The following is a 17,871-nucleotide window of genomic DNA, read 5'->3' as shown; positions in this document are numbered from 1 at the left end:
TTTTATTGATGTCTTTTGGGCCTCCATCTGTTAATTCTGGGGAAAGTGATGTGGAAGAGGCACTTAGCTGATTTTCTAAAAAGATCCAGCTACAATGGAGTAGAGAAGATACAACATGGTGCTCACCCTGCAGAGAAATGGCTGCACTGTCCAGGTGCAGCTGTATTCACTAAAAGCTGCAGTTGCAAGAGCAGAATTAACAGACAGAGACCCCAAAAGACCCTATAGAATCGTGTGGTGTCCCCCACGCTCCCACCATCATCACCCAAAATGTTATTAAGCAGGCTCCAAAAGTCCTGAAGGACTTGCAGATGGTCACCCATCAGTTCCCTACTCAGGGCAAAATAGGAGGGAAACTTAAAGCAGAGCTTTCTGTTCAACACATACATGTTACATTTGGCCCAGGTGTCAGATCTCTGCAAAGAGGCTTCCAGAATCCCCAAGACAAAGCCCATCTTGTTATGAGGGGAAGAGGAACACATTAGAACTTCCTAGGATCGGGTGATGCTGGAGGGATTGAAAATGTTTCCCATAAGAAGCTCCCACGCTAGGTCCCCGTGGGTTCAGCACTTTTTCAGCTTCACTCACGGTCGTAACCTTTGTTCTTTTACCTCCCTGGGTGGAAAAACTGATCTAAGACCATGTGGTGAAGAGAAGAAGACAGAAATAAACCATGCTAAGAAAGTAGAATTGTGCTTACCTAACATGTGCAAGGCCCTAGGTTTGATCCCCAGCACAGGGGAAAAGAAGTAGGTAGAATCAGCAGAATTCTGCTATGAATCATCTGGGATTGGGTGAGTGGAAGTGTCAGTAAGGGAGGCCTCTAGTCTAATTCCTGATTCCTGGTGGGACAAAGGGAGGAATGACAGTGTCCTTCATGGAGATAGGCATCCAATAAGAAAAGCAGATGAGGAAATTGGGAAGCATCTTGAATTGTAAGTGCCTGAAGAACACAGAGGAAGACAAATCTATCCATCAGTGCAGGTCTAAATGTCCCAAGATGTGGGAGAGGATGAGAACATCCAGGGACAGTAAGCTAGAGGCACCAACTATCAAGTAAGGAAGAAGAATTCACATTAGCAACCAAGAAAGAACAGTAATGGACATTGGAAAGTATATTAGTCAGCTTGGTATTGCTATGACAAAATATCTGAGGTAAAGAGCTTATAGTGGGAAAAAGTTCATTTTGGCTCACAGTTTCGGAGTTTTCAGTGGCCCTGTTGCCTCTATGCCTGTGGCAAGGCAAAGCATCATGGCAACAAGCATGTGGTGTAGGAGGTCCGTTTACCTCCTGGTGACTGGGAAGCAAAAAGAGGGAGAGAAAGAAAAAAGGGGTTAGAACCCAATATCCCCACTGAGAGCACACCCCCAATGATCTAACTTTCTCCTACCAGGCTCCACCCCCACATGAAGCTTTGAGGAACATTTAAGATCAAACCATAAGAGAGAGGCAGGTGAAAGCAGGGCTTAGAAGCCCAAAGAACAGAAGGCATCAGGTAAAATGCATCAACCAACAGCGCCTAATGCCCTGGATGGGTCAGGTTGAGATGAGACCAAGGAGAACCCATTGCAGCAAATCACAAAGGAGTTCTCCGGTGCTGGTGGAAAGAGCCCTCTCTGAGGAGGGTATCTGCAGGGATGGCCCTAGACCCCCCATCACTCCAAGGCCCCAGTGTGGAACTCAGCTGCTGGTGCCAGCCACGTGCCCAAAGGAATAGGAATGGCATCCAGCTCAGGCCTGGGAGATGAGCCAGGCTTCAGCATTTTGGAAACAGTTGTCCAGTCCTACATACGAGGATGGCAATGAAGAATGGTTTTAACAAATTTGGAACTCAAATATTCCCTCTCACTCCCGTCTTCACCCACCCCTTTTCACAGTTAGAACAGACTAAGTCCTTGACATCTGGGTAAGGTTATGCGGCAATTGCCCGGTTGAGTGGGTATGAAAGGAAAGGCTGCCTGAGACTGGATGCTTTCCAACATCCAGGCCCACGGAGCGCAGAGTGGAGAAGCTGGGGCTGCCACCTGGAGCGTGAGCCCTTCTTCGTCTCTCCTGCCTGAAAAAAAAAAAAAAAAAAAATAGAGCGGGTGCTCTTAGAATCATAGAAGCTAATGCTTGAGAATGTGAGAGGGAGAGAGAGAGGAGAAGGCTAAGCCAGCAGGTGGAGGGCAGAAAGGAAGGAGGAGATTTCAGGAGAAAAGTTCATTCTTCCCCAGACAAATAACTGCCTCCGGCTGCCTACCCTGTGTCCTTAGGTTTAGTCAGGGCCTCAGAGGAGTTCTGCTCCCTGCAAAGTCAGACCACAGATTGGCAGCACCTTCTCGCTTTCCCCCAACCTCTACTTTCTATGCCATTTGCCACCCAGGGGGAAAACATCACTCCATTTTCAACATCACGAATTTAGCACACGTGGGCATGTCTGGAAGGGGAAGCCACGTGGAGGGTGGCAATGAGCTCGTCCCCAGCTCCACTGACAACTCAATAAAGGGAGACAGGCACAAGGCTGCACTGGAGATGGCAAGGTAATAACAACAAGTTCAAGATTGGCACAGCACTCTCTATTTCTTCAAAAAGCCCTGATGACTGTTGTAGCCATTTATTTAAGGAGCAAGACCAACCAATGGGATCATTGTGAATCATCCCATGCACTTCTCAGATAGGTTTGAGTCAGGGCTTAGTTGAGTCAAGTTCATGGCTACTTTTGCTATGCTATCTAGTATCAGCTGAGGGCAAGAGGAACTGGAGGGAAGGACCTAGAAAAGTTGAAGCAACTAAGCTGGGTGCGGTGGCACATGCCTGTATCCCAGCAGCTTGGGAGCTGAGGCAGGAGAATCACAAGTTCAAAGCCAGCCTCAGCAACTTAGTGAGGCCCGAAGCAACTTAGTGAGACCCTGTCTTAAAATTTTTAAATTTTAAAAAAGGAGTGTGGGGGTGGAGGTGGGGACAGCACGCAGTGGCACATGCTTATAATCCCAGCGGCTCAGGAGGCTCAGGCAGGATGATCATGAGTTCAAAGCCAGCCTCAGAAATATAAAATAGGGCTAAGGAAGTAGTTCATTGGTTAAGCATCCTTGGGTTCAATTCCTGGTACCAAAAAGAAAAAAAAAATTGAGGCAACTAGTTCCTCCTCAGGGTTCACGATCTATTCCACCATCCTCATGAGATCACAGGGCATGCATTCTGGAGGTGGAGGCATAGACCTGAAGTACTGCAAGACTCTGGATCCCTGAGGCTGACACAAAGCTGGAAAAAGAACCGGGGTAGGGTGCAGGCTTGGTAAAGCCTCAAAGAAAAGCCACCAGCCTTATGGACAAAGTCCCAGGGCTCTGCAGTACTGGCAGCCTGTGTCATTGGTTTGGTTTTCTTTGCATCCTGAAGTAGGGGGACACCTTATTTTTAAATTTATACCTAGGAGAGTGAAAGGCAGTACTGGACCAAGAGCAAGCAGGAATAAAAGAGGCCTGGGCCAAGTTGAGGCAGAAGAAACATCTGTTCCGCAGACATGGAGCCTGGTAGGGGCCACAGCCTCGGGGCAGTTCGAAGCCCTTGCCCAGGAACATCTCCCTGCATGACCTACTCAGCGCAGCCCCAGATGATGGATCAAGTCAAGTAGGAAAAGGATACTGATTGAGCCAAGCCAGCCTCAGCAACTTAGAGAGGCCCTAAGCAGACCTTTCTGTCCCAAGCCAGGTTTTCAGAGGAGCCTCCAGGTATCTCTGCTGCCTCTTCCCACTACCAAAGTGCAGGAAATCCCCAGGCAAAGCCTGACTTAACTCATTCTGAGACTGACATCTGTGCAGTTCCCCTTATCTGTCTGAAAAGCTCCTCGTGCCAGTTGGCGTGGACTCCACACCTTCTCTCGGGTACTGACTTTGTTCTTCAGCAGTGAACATCTAACTGGCCCAGCTCAACTCCCACCTTGCTTTGGGTCAGGGGGAATGACAGCTGTGACCTCTGAGCTTCACTCCATATTGGGGTCCTGCGTGACTGATAAAAGCCTCAACCAGTGTATTAGGAAGGGTAGCAATACGTGGAGATTTCATTTAATTGATATATCTGTAGGGCCTTTCCTATAGGAAAGGCACCTGCAGCCATGACCATCCATTGGACAAATGGTTTTCTGCCTGCAGTAGGCTGTGGGCCCTGTGGCAGGTGTGGGGATTGAATGGCGAATCACACAGAGTCCCCACCCGCAAAAAGTGACTCTTAGACAAGGGAGTCAGGGAATGGAGTCCAGTGTCGTGTGTGTTGTGACAAGAGTCCTGGCACTGTGGAAGAACACAGGAGGGAGAACCAAACCAGACTCGGGTAAAGGGATGGTGGCAGACAAAGTTTTCCTGGAGAAGGTGACTTCTAAACTGAGGCCTTAAGGAAGAGTAGAACCTGCCCAGGCGACAAGGAGATGGAAGTCACTGCCTGTGACTGCAGCCAAAGGGGAAGGACTAGAAATGAAGGTGGAGTAGTCTTCAGGGACATGAGTATGCAAAGCTTCATAGGCCACGGCAAGAGATGGGCCATTATCCTAAGAATAATGGAAGAGCCACCAAGTGGTTTAAGGAGGAGAGAAGCATAATCAGATTTCCGTTTTAGAATCTGCATCCAGGCCGTTATCAGAGTAGAGCCAAGCAAAGGAAGTAAGAGTGCGTAGAGAACATCAAGAGGGCACTGGAGAGATCCAGACATGAGAGGAAGAGACACAAACCAGGAGGATCTCGGTGGGCCTGGACCATGGAGGACAGACTCAGGACAAAGAGGAGAAATAAATACTGAAGATGTAGAGTCACCAAGCCTTATGGAGAATGGAGAGAAAAGAGTATAGGTTTGTGGCTTTGGAAACTTAATACTGAGAAAGATGATGATGATGGAGGAGGGGTGGGTTGGAAGGAAAAGAGCTGGACTTGAGAGGGAACCCTGAGTAGTCTGAGGCCCCTGTAAAATTTCTAAGTGGCAGTCAGACATGAGGGGACAACTCCAAGGACAGATTTGGGCTACAGCTCTGAGTCTGAGAATCACTAGCAAATAAACAAGGAAGAAAGCTGTACTAGTCAGCTTTTCATTACTGTAACAAAATAGCTGAGACAGGTATTTATGAAGAAAAGAGGCTATTTAACTCAGAGTTTTGGAAATTCCAAGTTCAAGAATGGGCTACCCCATTGGTTCGTCGTCTGGTGAGGGAGGCCGATTGTAGCACAGAGTGGCAGAAGCACATGGAGGAGCAGAAATATCTTAAATCAGGAATGCCTTTTCCCATTATTAAATCCTTTCATGCTCTTCAATCTCTAGTTGACCCAAGGACATGCCATTCAGCCCTCCTTTTAAAGTTCCACACCATCTTCCAGTACTACCACCCTGGGGACCAAATTCCCAACAGGTGAAACGATTTTCAAAGCACAGCAGAAGCCAAGGGAGCAATGAGATGTCCTGGAGAGAGTATGTGGGGTAAGAGACAGACACAGCCCTGAGGAAGACCAGCACACCTGAGCTACATAACAAATGGTGCCCATCAGACCGTGAAATCAGGACTGCATATCCTTTCTGACATTGAATCTCAGATCTGGAACCACCAGACTCTCCCTCAACTATTTTTACAACTGGACTCATCCTAAACGTGTGTCCAACGTACAACACACTCCCCCATGCTGAGACATCAGACTCTGACTAACTCAGAGGCTCCAGGCAAATAATTAAACTTTCACCTTACATATTGCATGTTATAAATTGAAAACCACATTTGATATGTATGTAAATATATGTACTTCTGCTTAAAGCACCTCCTGACGCAGATGCATATCCACAGCCCTGCACAGAAACAGCCCCACAGGCCCTACAGCCTGCCTGCATTAGCTTATTTATATCTACTCTCACTGAACATTAGAAGTGACTGTTCCCACTTTGAACTATAAATTTTCCCTTAAAAGCAAAACAGACACTGGGCAAATAAACTTAAAGTTATAACAGGAAGAAAAAGAACAAAACATTCAAAACATTTGTCAAGTTTCTTTATGACTTATCCTGTTATTAAATTTAATCCTCATGGCCGCCCTCTACAATTATGGTCCCACAGGGATGAAAATGAAATTCAAACTAAGATCGGACTCCAAAACTTGCCCCTGTATCACCCTGGGCCCATAGCTTCAATGTGGGGAGAGAAGTAAGATTCTATCAAAAGGAAGTTAGTACGTTACATGTGATACACACTTTTTTTTTTAATTCATTCATTAAATAGTCATCAATTTCCTACTATGTACCTGGAGGCAAAAGTTAAACTAATGCATGTTAATAGAGAATGAGAACGTTGCTTAATTAGGATCCTATCTACGCTTCTGATGGGCTATAATCTTTTGCAGGATTCTCTGATTGAGCCTCTTCAGAGAATTGCTGTCATAACTGCTTGTCAGGGAGAGATGAAGTCCTCGAATTTAACTCGTCTGTGGGAATTACAGTCTTTCATTTTCTGGGAGGCCCAATCTTGAAAGGCCACCACTTTACTGCAGCTAACATGAGATCATCTTTCACAATAGAGAGACAAATTGGGCCCCAGCTGATGAATTTGCTAATAGCCACTCCCTTTCTAGTGGCATTAGCTCAATGTGGTCTTAGCTGGCCTAACTCTTGGGTCGGGCCACACACACACTATGGGATTTATGGTCAATAGGACAGGGTGGTTAACCTGGTATTTAAAAACCCAATTGTCTGGTAAAACCCTCCTCCCCTCCCCTCCTCCCTTCACCCCTCCCCTCCCCCCCTCTCTTGTCCTCCCTCCCTCCCTCCCTCCCTCCTTCCCCTAGCCTCAGTTTCTGTCAATAGGAACATGGAGAAAAATCACCCATTAATGCAGTAGTGAACAAATAGGAACTGTGCTCTTTCTAGGAGCAGGTCTGGGAGGGGCATATTGAGAGCAACACAGGAAGTCTGCAATTTGACAGACAGATACTCCCAGCCTCCCCATTCATTTTTAGGGACATGGAGAAATTTCACTTTCATTCTGAAGATGTGGATAAACACCTGGGTTCTAGGTCCCTGTTATGATTAGGATATATAATGTCCCTCAAAGTCTCATTTGTTGAAGCCTTGATCCCCAAGGCAGCCACGTACAGAGATGGGGCTCTTGGGAAGTGATTGGATCTTAAGGACTCTGAACTCACCACTGGTTTTATCCATTGGTGAGTTAATGGTTCTTGGCATTAGAGGGAGAAGGTGGAAACGTTAGTAGGTAGAGCCTCACTGGAGGACGCGGATTCCTGGAGGTGTGCCCTGGAAGGGTATTTCTTGTCTCCAACCCTGTCCTCTCCCCCTCCTTCTCTCTCTCTCTTCCCTGGCTTCTGTGACCTGAGAGCTTTCCTCCACTAGAACATTCTGCCAAGAGGTTTGTCTCACCTCAGGAACTTTTGAAACCATCCTTTAATTTCCTCCTTTACTTTGTTTCTCTCAGGCATTTTGGACCCAGCAATGTCAGGCTGACTAACAAGTGGGGTACGCCAGCCTCTGGGTCACAGAGAGCCCCTCATCCTCCTGTAACTGGACTCTTCTCATGAGGACTGGTGGACCCCTGGGCAAGGGTGCTACGGAGTCCTGCTTCCAGCTGTCTTCCTGGTTCTTGCGGACTGAGCTGAGAATGAATTGGCCTTTCCTCAACTTCTTGGCTTCCATTTCTGTGAGGACTGATTCCACAATGTCACCAGTAAATGCCCTTTATGCATCTGTACCCCCTTTGGGACGCCACCAGGTAAGTCCAGATGACTAATAATAGCTAATCTTCCTTGAGCATTCACCAGATGCCAGACATGAGGTTGACATGAAATAAGTTATTTAACGTTCATAATGACCCTATCATAGATGATGAAATTCAGGCACAGGTAAGTGGAGTGACCTTCACAAGCTAGGAAGCAGCAGAGCTCCTGTGTGAACCCAGACAGAGTCCAGAGCCTGCACTCACCCTCCACGTGAGACAAAGAAGTCAGCTGCCTAGGGGTTTAATTTTTAGAAGGTGCCAAGGGTTTTCATTGCTCCTCCTGCTCTCCAGAAAATCCTTCAGATAAACTATGAATAGGCTCACAATTCTACCAATAAAATAATCCCTCTGGCAACTATAAAGCAAATCCCCTGGGAGGATGATGGATATAAACCCTATTGCAGGTTCTTGGGTTCCAACAGTCATGAGCCCTTTCTCATATCTGGAAGTTTATCAGTTCCTTCCTGAATCTCCAGACGGGTAGGAGCTGTTGTGGGGCGAAGGGGAAGAAGTCAAGGTTGTGCAGGTAGGTAAAAGAGAGGAGAGAGGTCCACACCACCAGCAGAGTACATTCCAACTCTGAGAGAATTCCAGATGGGCTACTCATTGGCTGAATCACCTTGATCAACATAATTAACCACAACAGGTGTAAGTTTCCTAAACTGCAAAATGCAATTAGTAAGAGTTGCTCTGTATTATAGAAATTCAATAAGACAATGCTTACTAAGTGCATAACATGGTACCCAATACATAATATGGATATTAAAATGGTAGCTCTTGTTATAATCACTGCTACCCATCAAGGAAAAGGCCAGGATAGAGACTCTGAGACAAGATGGATAGTTGAGTGAGGAGCAGGAAAGAGATCAAGGGAGAGAATGTCACACTGACTAGTCAACTGTTCAGGACTTCAGAAGTCATGTCCTGCCGACCAGGCACTGTGTTGGGTAATGTTGTGAGCTGATCTGTGCCCCCCCCCCACCCAAAAGATGTTTTAGATTCCTAATCACTGGTACCTGTGAATATGACCTCATTTGGAAATCAGGTCTGTGCAGATACAATCAAGTCAAGATGAGGTCATACTGGATTTGGGATGAGGGCCCTAATCCAATATGACTGTGTCCTCATAAGAAGAGGAGAAACATACACACACACACAGACACACACACACACACACACACACACACACACACAGCAGAATGGCATGTGCAGATGTAGACAGAGACTGCAATGATTAAGTCTAGAAGCCAAGGAATGCCCAGCGTCATTGGCACACACCAGAAGCTTTGAGAAAAGCAAGGAACAGATTTTTTCATTGGAATCTCCAGAAGGAACTAACCCTGCTGACACCTGGATTTCAGACTCCTGGCTTCCAGAACTGTGAAAAGAATAAATTTCTTCTGTCTAAAGCCACCCAGTTTGTGGTGCTTTGTTACAACAACCCTAGGAAATGAACACAGGAGATAAAACTACAAAGATAAATTTGAAAAAGAAAGTTCCTGTGCTGCACTGTTTAGGGTTCACTTCCTCCTGCTAAAGTAGCTGGATGAAGATGAAGACTCAGGACTGATGGCCTGTGTCGAGCTTCCAAAATGGTTTAATTTGTTAAACGAGAGTCTTTCTCCTGGTCCGCAAAGAAGACTCTAAGCATCGGTATATCTCAGGCGCATACAGGGAATGAGGTGATGGCTGTCCTTGCCACAAGTTATGCCAGGTCCCTGTCACCGACAGGGCATAGTACTGAGGACTCTGGGGGTGCGGGTGGCGGATGGTGGTGGAGGCCAGGAAAGAAGTCTTGGAAATAAAAGAAAGTGGGCTTGCGGTCTTTCCTGGGGTTTCTCCTAAACCCACCGTTCCATATTTCTTCTGCTCATTTCTCTATAATATTTTCATATTTCTTTTTTTTAATATTTTTTTAGTTGTAGATGGACACAATGTCTTTATTTTATCTATTTATTGTTATGTGGTGCTGAGGATTGAACCCAGTGCCTCACACATGCAAGGCAAGTGCTCTATCCCTGAGCCACAACCCCAGCCCCCTATCTTCATATTTTGAGTCTCTGCTCTGGTCCGTCTCATGCCTTACCAGTCTCATGCCTTACTCCCTTTAGGATAGTATAAACAAAGGTGACTCAGATTACAAGATTCAGTCTTGTGGACTGAAAAAAGCATGGGAAGCCAGAGTTTGAGTCCTGGCTTCATCACTTACTAGCTTGGAATCCTAGGAAGTAACTCTAATTTTCTATGCCTCAGCTTCTCAATCTGTACAATGGGGATCATATGTACTTCACAGTGTTCCATGTAATGAAATCATAACATAAGCATTTTAGGGCTATATGAAGAGGAGAGAGCTCTCACTGTGCACAATTCCTAGGTCTTGTATAGAGAAATATGAGTTTTGGATAGTACAGATCAGGATACACCAAAAAACTAGCACAAAAAAAATTAAAATATCAGACCAGAGTAAAGAAGATCTCTCCACCAATGCTGAGGAACTCTGGCATCGGACAAGTGTTCTCATCTCTTCATTTAAATGATCTGAGTTTCCTTCAGCTCTAAGATTCTATCATATCAAGCTTTTTGCTCTTATAAAATTGCACTTGAAAAAGAGATCTTTACTTATGGGTCACCTATTACGAATCCTGGAAAAGCCTTGATGATTGAGGGAATTCTAATTACAAGTGAAGTAAGAAAAGACATTTTATGTGTGAAATATCCTATGCGCTCCATAATATTGGAAGGAAGAATCTTCTCAGACACTCCTCTCTCTACTATTCCTATGAAAAGGTGAATACCAGACTATCAGAGGAAGAAACTAGAATCATTTGGAATGAAAACTAGTAAAGAAGGTGAAATCACCTAATACAATTCATAGTGGAATGTAACCAGACAGTTCTCATCTCCCTTTAGGATAGTATAAACAAAGGGGACTCAGATTACAGTAAAAGAGATTGGGGTCAGACTCTAGGAAGAACTTCCTGATTACTGAAAAACTCCAACAGATGGGAAATTGCCTTCTCTGAAGCTTTCTAACAAGAAACCAAGTCGCCAGGTACCCATCCTAAATTAGAGTACTCAGAGGCAGAAGCATGGACAGAATGACCTTCCTGGAGGTTCTCTGCCTGTTCGCTCCATCTATTCCTTGACCAAGTTAGTTCACAGGGTACTTTTCGCACACCCAATGACTGCTTGCAGTCACCTTGGCAGTTTGCATGTTACCATGCTGCCCGTTTTTTCCCTGCTGGCACTGTAGGCTGCAAGGTGTAAGTAATGTTTTTACAGATTTTTGCATGTTCCACAGCGGCACGTGAGAATCACTTCACATTGCAGTTAGCAAAGAGGAGGAAATGAAACCCACTCCTGAATTGGAGACGGGAGTGTTGTGTTTCACCCTCTTTGACAGCCAAAAGCCAATTTAGGACTCTCTACAAAGCCAAATTTGCCAGGGCGGTGGTGGGGGGACTGTGGGTATCTTCTTAATTCTCCTGAGCTCACTTAAGGCCTGAAATCAGTGTTGGCTGAGGGAGGAAAAATTGGTTTATGGATCATTTCAGCTGGAGGAGGGAGGGACTGAGAGAGTCCATCCAGCTTGCACTTTTCAGGCAAGACTCCTAAATGCTAGCACGGTAATAATCATAAGCACGTATTCAGGGCTCACCATGAATGCAGCAGGGCCCTAATCCCTGTGCATGAATGAGCCCATTTAACCATCTTAACCACCTTATAAGACCCATCGAGGGCAAGCAACTGGTCCAACATAGTAATACATCTGCCAAGTTCACAGCTGGATTTAAAACCAGGCAGCCTGGCTCCATAACCTCGCTGTTCATCAGTGCTCACCCTTTTCAGAAAGACATAGACAGAGGCCATCCTTAGGGATGGAGATCTACGTCTTGCCTCCTCTTGCTCCTCTTCTTCTTTTCCCAGGTCTTTGTATAAGGGACAATGCTTCAGTTAAAAGTGAAGGATCCATTAGCCAAAACCACCAAGTTTTGCACCATACTGGAAGTCAGCTCAGTTATCCCCACAACTCAGGCAGCTCCTTGGTACCCTCAGCCCTCCTGTTACAGCATAAGATTTTCCCCAGCCCATGGTTATTCTCTCTCCCTGGGCCAGCAGTTCAACAGAACATTCAAGAAACAAAATGACTCTTTGCTAAAACTGCTTTCCCACCCTGGGTGCTCTCCTCTGAGGTGATGAAATCCCAATCAGGGAGTCATCACCATAAATAATGCATCGGGCTTTCACCCAGAATCATAAAAGCAAGCAACAGCTAAGAAGGGTCCATTATCCCCCATGGTTCACAAGGGGGTATTGTGATTAATCCATTTATCTGCTATTCAGATGAACACCCCATAGGAAGAGTCAGTAATTGCTGAATATTGAATAGGTACATGAATAATCAAAATGTACCCAGGCTCTGAGTGGCAGCAACACCTCAATTCCCAGAATCTTTCTTCATTTTGAGTTTTAAAGATCCACAATAACTTAAGTACAGCACAGAGGTGGGAGATAGGAGCCCCAGTTCTCCAGAAAGTCAGAAGTTTCAAAGAACTTGTTCATAATCACATGAATCTATTCAAATCAATACTTATTATTTACTTGCCTCAGTCACGGTGCTAAGAACAGGGTACAAACAAAAAATCATATTATTTAACTGGAGAAATAGATATATAAAAGGCCAATTATCTTGCAATAGGAAAAGTGAGAGGTAGGTGTTAGGAACACAGAAGGAAGAAAGCTCACTCTCCCTGGGGGGAGAGGCTAAGTGGCAGATCTGGGAAGGCTGTGTAGAGGAATCGACTTGGAGTTGGGTCTCACAGATTGAGGAAGATTTTCTCCAGAAAGAAGGGGGAAAGAGTAGCACAGGTAGAGGGACAATTGTCCACAAAAGCATTCAGGTATAAAGTCAGTGATCTTTTCCAAGGGTCGCACGGGACAGGTATTAAAGGACCTTGTCCACTCTGCTAAGGAAATTGGCTTTCAGCTAGTTCAAAACTGTTAAAGGGGTAGCAGAGGCCATCCAGGGCCAACTATGCCCACCAAGCCTGTGCCCTAGAAGCTCCCAAGCCCTAGCTCATCACTTCACTAAGCCCAGGGGACTGTGGTCACAACATACATAGCTTCATTCCTGGCTTTCTCCCTCCTGGAATCCTTCCCTGTCTTTACCTTGTGAAAGAACTCCTCCCATCCTCCTTGCCTCCCCCCTCAGCACATCTCTTCCTTCCAAAACGTTCCTCTCCTCCCACTCCTCATCCACTCCCATTCACACATGGCATCTTGCTAGAAATAGCAAGGGTAAGGCTAAGAGCAATGAATCAGAAGAGGGGACAATCTGTGTTCCAAGGCTGATTTACCCCACCCAGTGCCCGACCTCAGCCTCAATGTCCTCAAATAAAATGTGAATAAGAAATGGCATACTACCCTTGGCTTCTCAGGCAGGGTTATTGTGAGGGTGAAATAAGATAAAGCCTTGAAAATAACATTAATAAAAAGCAGAAAGGGGTGCTATTATGTCATCCAGCACAATTGTCTACCAGACTGTGAGTTCCTTGAGGGCAGGGACCAGGTGGTTTGGAACTTGGGTGTCCAGTTATTCCTGGTACAGTGCGACTGCTTGATACGCCTTGAATTAAGACCAAGGACCATTACCGCCACCACCCCGCCCCCCCCACACATGATACACAGACTTTTCTTGCAGGTCCCCGTACATACACGCAAACCCACAGTACCCCACTTTGGGAAGTACTGCTCTCTGGCTTATTCCAAAAACAGCTAGTTCCTGGAGGAGAACCAAGTGATAGTCACGCTGCTTGGATGCCTCGCTGGGCACGTTCGACCAAGTCTAGGTTCCACCCCTTCTCCAAGGAAGTTGCTAAGAGCTGAACCTCCTCCTCCCCTACTCACTCCCCTCCTAGGAGCCCCAGCTGAGGCTGTTCCTGCCCCCGCCGCCTTTGTGCCCCGTGAGCGGCGTGGATTTTTTTTTTTTTTTCCTCGCAAGAGCTCGGCCGCCTCTACTGCTGTTTTCATTGATGCCTTGAGCAGAGCTGGCATGTGCGACTGCTGAGAAGGGGGAGCGCCGAGCGGCGGGGGAAGCAAGTAAAAATAGCCTGGCGCGCGTCGCTCTGCCAGCTCCGGACGCCTTTAACCCTAGCCGAGTAGGGAGCGCTGCAGCCGCCACTGCCTACTGCGGAACCAGGCAAGGGTCTGCATCCAGACCCCGAGCAATGGCGGGTTACAGGGGATAGGGACCCGCGGAAACTTTTTTTTTTTCTTTTTCTTTTCTATTTTTTTTTTTTTTTTTTTTTTTTTAAGAAAACAAGCAAGGGATGGGGTGGGATGGGGAGGCAGAGAGAAGCGCCTCTTCGTTTCTAGCGCTCCAGCCACCTGGCTGCAGGGACTGCTACGTGCGGGCTGGCCCAACACTTTGCAGAAGCGAGGCCCTGAGACGGAGCTATTTTTAGAAACCTTTTCCGCCGGTGGGCGATCACAGGACGTAGGGGGAGGGGAATGATACAGCTGGGTCGACCGTGAGGCTAGGCGCCTTGCCCTACACGGGGTTCTGAATGTCTGCTCTCAGGTGGGAGGGTGGGAGAAGGAGGCGGCGAGGGGACCGCACGCCTGCTAGCTTTGCCCGAACTCAAGGAGACGGCGTTAGCTACTAAATGCCCTGCTGTTTTGAAGCCCCAGAGCGTGTTTGTTTCGAAATCGACTGTTGCCAGATGCATGCTGCTTCTGGTCTCTCTGGGAATGGGGATTTTTAAAGCCTTGCTGCCTATGCTGTGGGCTAGGGGTTAGCGACAGAGTTATGACCTCCAGGAAAGAAGATCGGAAAGGGTCTCTCTGCACCGTTTTGCATTCCGGCAAGACAGAGGGACAATCCCCGCGCCACACCCCCCTCGCCGCCCCACGCTGCATATGGTTAACCATATGTGAAATGTACGGCAGCCCCACCAGACACCCGGCTATTAATAGAGCCCGGGAGTTTGCTCTCTGTGTCTTTTTCCTGCCACCGAGTAAGGGACGATCACACATACCCCACTCCGCCCCCACCTCGGCGCACCATTTCTTCGGGAAGGTAAGGGGGCTACCCACGCCGAACCCCTTCGTGACTACAGGTGCCCAGAGCCTACGGAATCGTCCAGTTGTTGTAATGACAACCGAGTCAGAGCGAGGCGAAGGAACACAGCAAAGCCCGGCGGGATCTCTGCGGCTCGGGGCCAACTCGAGAGTAGAAAGGGCAGCTCAGCTATTGGATCGCCTCCGGCGGGGGGCAAGAGTATTATTTGCGGAGCTAAAGCGACCTCCCCAACAGCTGCTGCGGGACAAGTGGCTGCAGACCCATTTCTCGCCGCAGCTGTCGGCTCGCAGCCCCCACGGCCCGCGCAGGCTCGGCTGCGGCAGGAGCGGGCGCTGTCCCTGGTTCTGAAGGTGGCCTCGGCCAGTGCGCCCTCCCCGGATTGAGCGCCCCCGAGGCTGCTCTAACATCGAAGGATTGCAGACTTCTCCCGGGCCCGAATCTGGGCCCGGGGATCTGTTGAAGGTGCCTAAGTATTACCACTGGCTTGCCCCCACCCCCGCGGCCGGGGGCTCTCCGTGATCATGGCGGGGAACTAGAGCTGGGGGACCGACTCGAGCTTGAAGGGTAAAGCCGAGGAATGGGCAGGAGATAGTCAGGGAGCTGCAGGGAACAGACCTGGCCCCAGGATCACCCACCCTGGCTCTGCATAAAGCCGGGACGGGAACCCCTAACGGGGCCCAGAGCAGAGGGCAGGGGAGCGCGACTGCCCAGGGTTTGGGACTTGGGGGAAGGGGAAGGGAGCAGCGGGTGGCAGGAGAGGGTGATGGGGTGAAAGCGACTCTTTTGCATTTTCTAGAGGGAGGGGACCTGAGACGACATGCACTGTCTCCCCCCCCCCAACACGTACACACACACACACACACACACACACACACACACACACACACGGACGGCAGCAGCAAGCGGGATGGAGCTGGGGAAAGTTTGGCACTAGGTGCTGAGCAGCGGCGGCGGCGGCGGCGGCGGCGGCGACAGCGGCGGCGGCGCGGTGGTCCGGGTGGGCGGCGGGGTCGCCGAGAGCCCGGGCTCTGTAGCCTCCTTACCTCAGTGTTCTCGGCAGCGTTCTCCGCCATTTTCCTCCTTAGGAGCAGGCAGCGGGAGGAGTGTTTCATGCCCATAAGAGCCAGCAAGGGTTTGGTGATACAGAGATAGTAGAGAAAGAGAGAGAGCTGGTGTAGCTTTAAAAAAGAGAGCCAGAGAATGGGAGGAAAAAAAAAAAAAAACAGCCCCTCTGCTGGAGCGTCAGCCGATACAATCAACCACGGTGGAGTCTTTCCTGCAGTCCCCACTTTGTTTTATTTTCCTCCCTTCTCATCTGCTTCGGATTCCTTCACACAGTTTCAAGTTCTTCTCGCGCACCCGACCCCCTCCCCACCCCTCTCCACCCGCGCTGCGGGCTCGGCAGGAGGGAGGCAGCCCCGAAGGCTCCGCGGCGGCGGCGGCTCCTCTCCCGGCTGCTGGCAAAGTCCGGCCGGCCGGAGGCAGCCACCAACTCCTCTCAACTTCTGTCGATCGGCTGGGCGAAGCCACACGCTTCCTGCGCGTCTCTCCCAGGGGCTGAGCGGGGTGAGTGGGGGCGGGGGAGGAGGTTCGGTGGAGCAGGCGGCGGCTGGGCGCAGATCGAGGGCCCCCAGCGCCCCCGGGCCCGCCCCCTCCCCAGGCTCCCAGGGTCTCTCCGCCGCCTCCACTCCTGGGCGCTGCGCACAACTTGCGCGGGGGCAAGGGCTGCGCGGACGCTGCAGGGCCGCGCGCGAGGCTCAGAGAAAGCAGGCTCCCCGGAGCAGGGCTCTTGCAGGTTCTCAGTCTCGGCTCGCGTCCTCCCACTGAGGGCAAGCTCCGGGCAAGACTGGGCCACAGTTACCTCGCCCGCACCCCACCCCACCCCACCCCCAACACTCGTGCTCCTCTGCCAATTCCTGGATGCTTCCTTAGCTAATTACGGTTTGGGGAACGAAGGAGTGGGTGTCTGGAGGGGGGAGGGTCCTTAACTCCTTCAGCACGGGCGCTCAGCTTGGTGTCATTACCTAGTCTTTTCTCCCACTCTCCCTGTCCAAGGCACTTGGGGCTCCTAGACCCTCTAGGGCAGGCAGGGTTGAATGAAGGTGGCAGTCATAAGTGGTTTGGGAAAGAGGGTGGAAGAAAGTCAAAGGCAAGCGCCTGCTGTCATGCTCCCCCTACCCCAGTCTTCCCTGGCAGCCCCCTGCCCACACATTTCTCTTCTTTCTCCTCACCCATCCCCCACCATCACCAGATTTTTAAGTCCCTTTTATGGGAGAGAGGGAGGATGTCACGTACCCATTAGGATTCTCTTCATCCTTTTTTAAGGGAGTTTGGGCGGCAGCAGGGGGTGTGAATTTTTATACAATGCATTCCCGTCTTCACTTCGAGAGCTTCTTTTTCTCTTGTCTTACTGGCCATCTGTCAGGCGGTTGGAAACAGAACAATGGGGGAGGGGGACCCATTCTTCCCCTCAGTTGCAACAGGACACTCAGGCTGACTTCTTGAAAGACAGCCGCACTTTGAAGCTTTCAGCCCACAAGTCAAGGGCAGGGAGCTCAAAGACCACCGTGAGCATCCTGGCTCTCTTCTCTTCATGGGTGTCTTCATTTGGGAGATCTGCTCTGACTGCCCTATTTACTTTTATCATCACCTTTGATAGCCAGAAGTGTAAGCCTGACTGTCCTCAACTAACCTCGAGGTCCATTGAAGTAAAAGGGCTAAGGCCATGCTGGGCAGTAAAGATACCCGCAACACCTGGTCCTCAGGCAAAGAGAGAAGACAAAGCAGTAAGTGGAGGTGAGAAGTAAGGATGAAGAATGAGAAGGATGAACACACAGAGAGACTTGAAGTTAATGGGAGTACTCTGTGTGTGTGTGTGTGTGTGTGTGTGTGTGTGTGTAGGAAAGAGTAAATTGAAATGAATGAATTTAACCTCCTTAACCTTTTCCTTTCTCAGACCACAGACCTGGATTGGAGTTCTTAGCAACATACCTGGTCATTCTCTTTCCTTCTACACTCTGCCATCATGCAGAAGCAGTAGGGGAAGAAATACAGTGA

General features: G+C 48.9%; 1 protein-coding gene across 1 annotated transcript in view; it reads right to left on the bottom strand.

Annotated features, from left to right (window-relative positions):
- Prmt8 (protein arginine methyltransferase 8) overlaps positions 1 to 15,932 on the bottom strand; it is an 86,258-nt gene extending 70,326 nt beyond the window's left edge. Inside the window, exon 1 of the mRNA XM_076852552.1 lies at positions 15,858 to 15,932. Coding sequence (XP_076708667.1) covers positions 15,858 to 15,932 — 75 coding nt within the window. The remainder of the gene's footprint in view (positions 1 to 15,857) is intronic.
- Between the last annotated feature and the right edge of the window lie 1,939 nt (positions 15,933 to 17,871).

The sequence above is a fragment of the Callospermophilus lateralis genome, chromosome 4, assembly GCF_048772815.1.
Source record: "Callospermophilus lateralis isolate mCalLat2 chromosome 4, mCalLat2.hap1, whole genome shotgun sequence".
Classification (NCBI taxonomy): Eukaryota; Metazoa; Chordata; class Mammalia; order Rodentia; family Sciuridae; genus Callospermophilus; species Callospermophilus lateralis.
The sequence above is the reverse complement of the archived record's forward strand: the minus strand, read 5'-3'. Positions and strand labels throughout refer to the sequence as shown.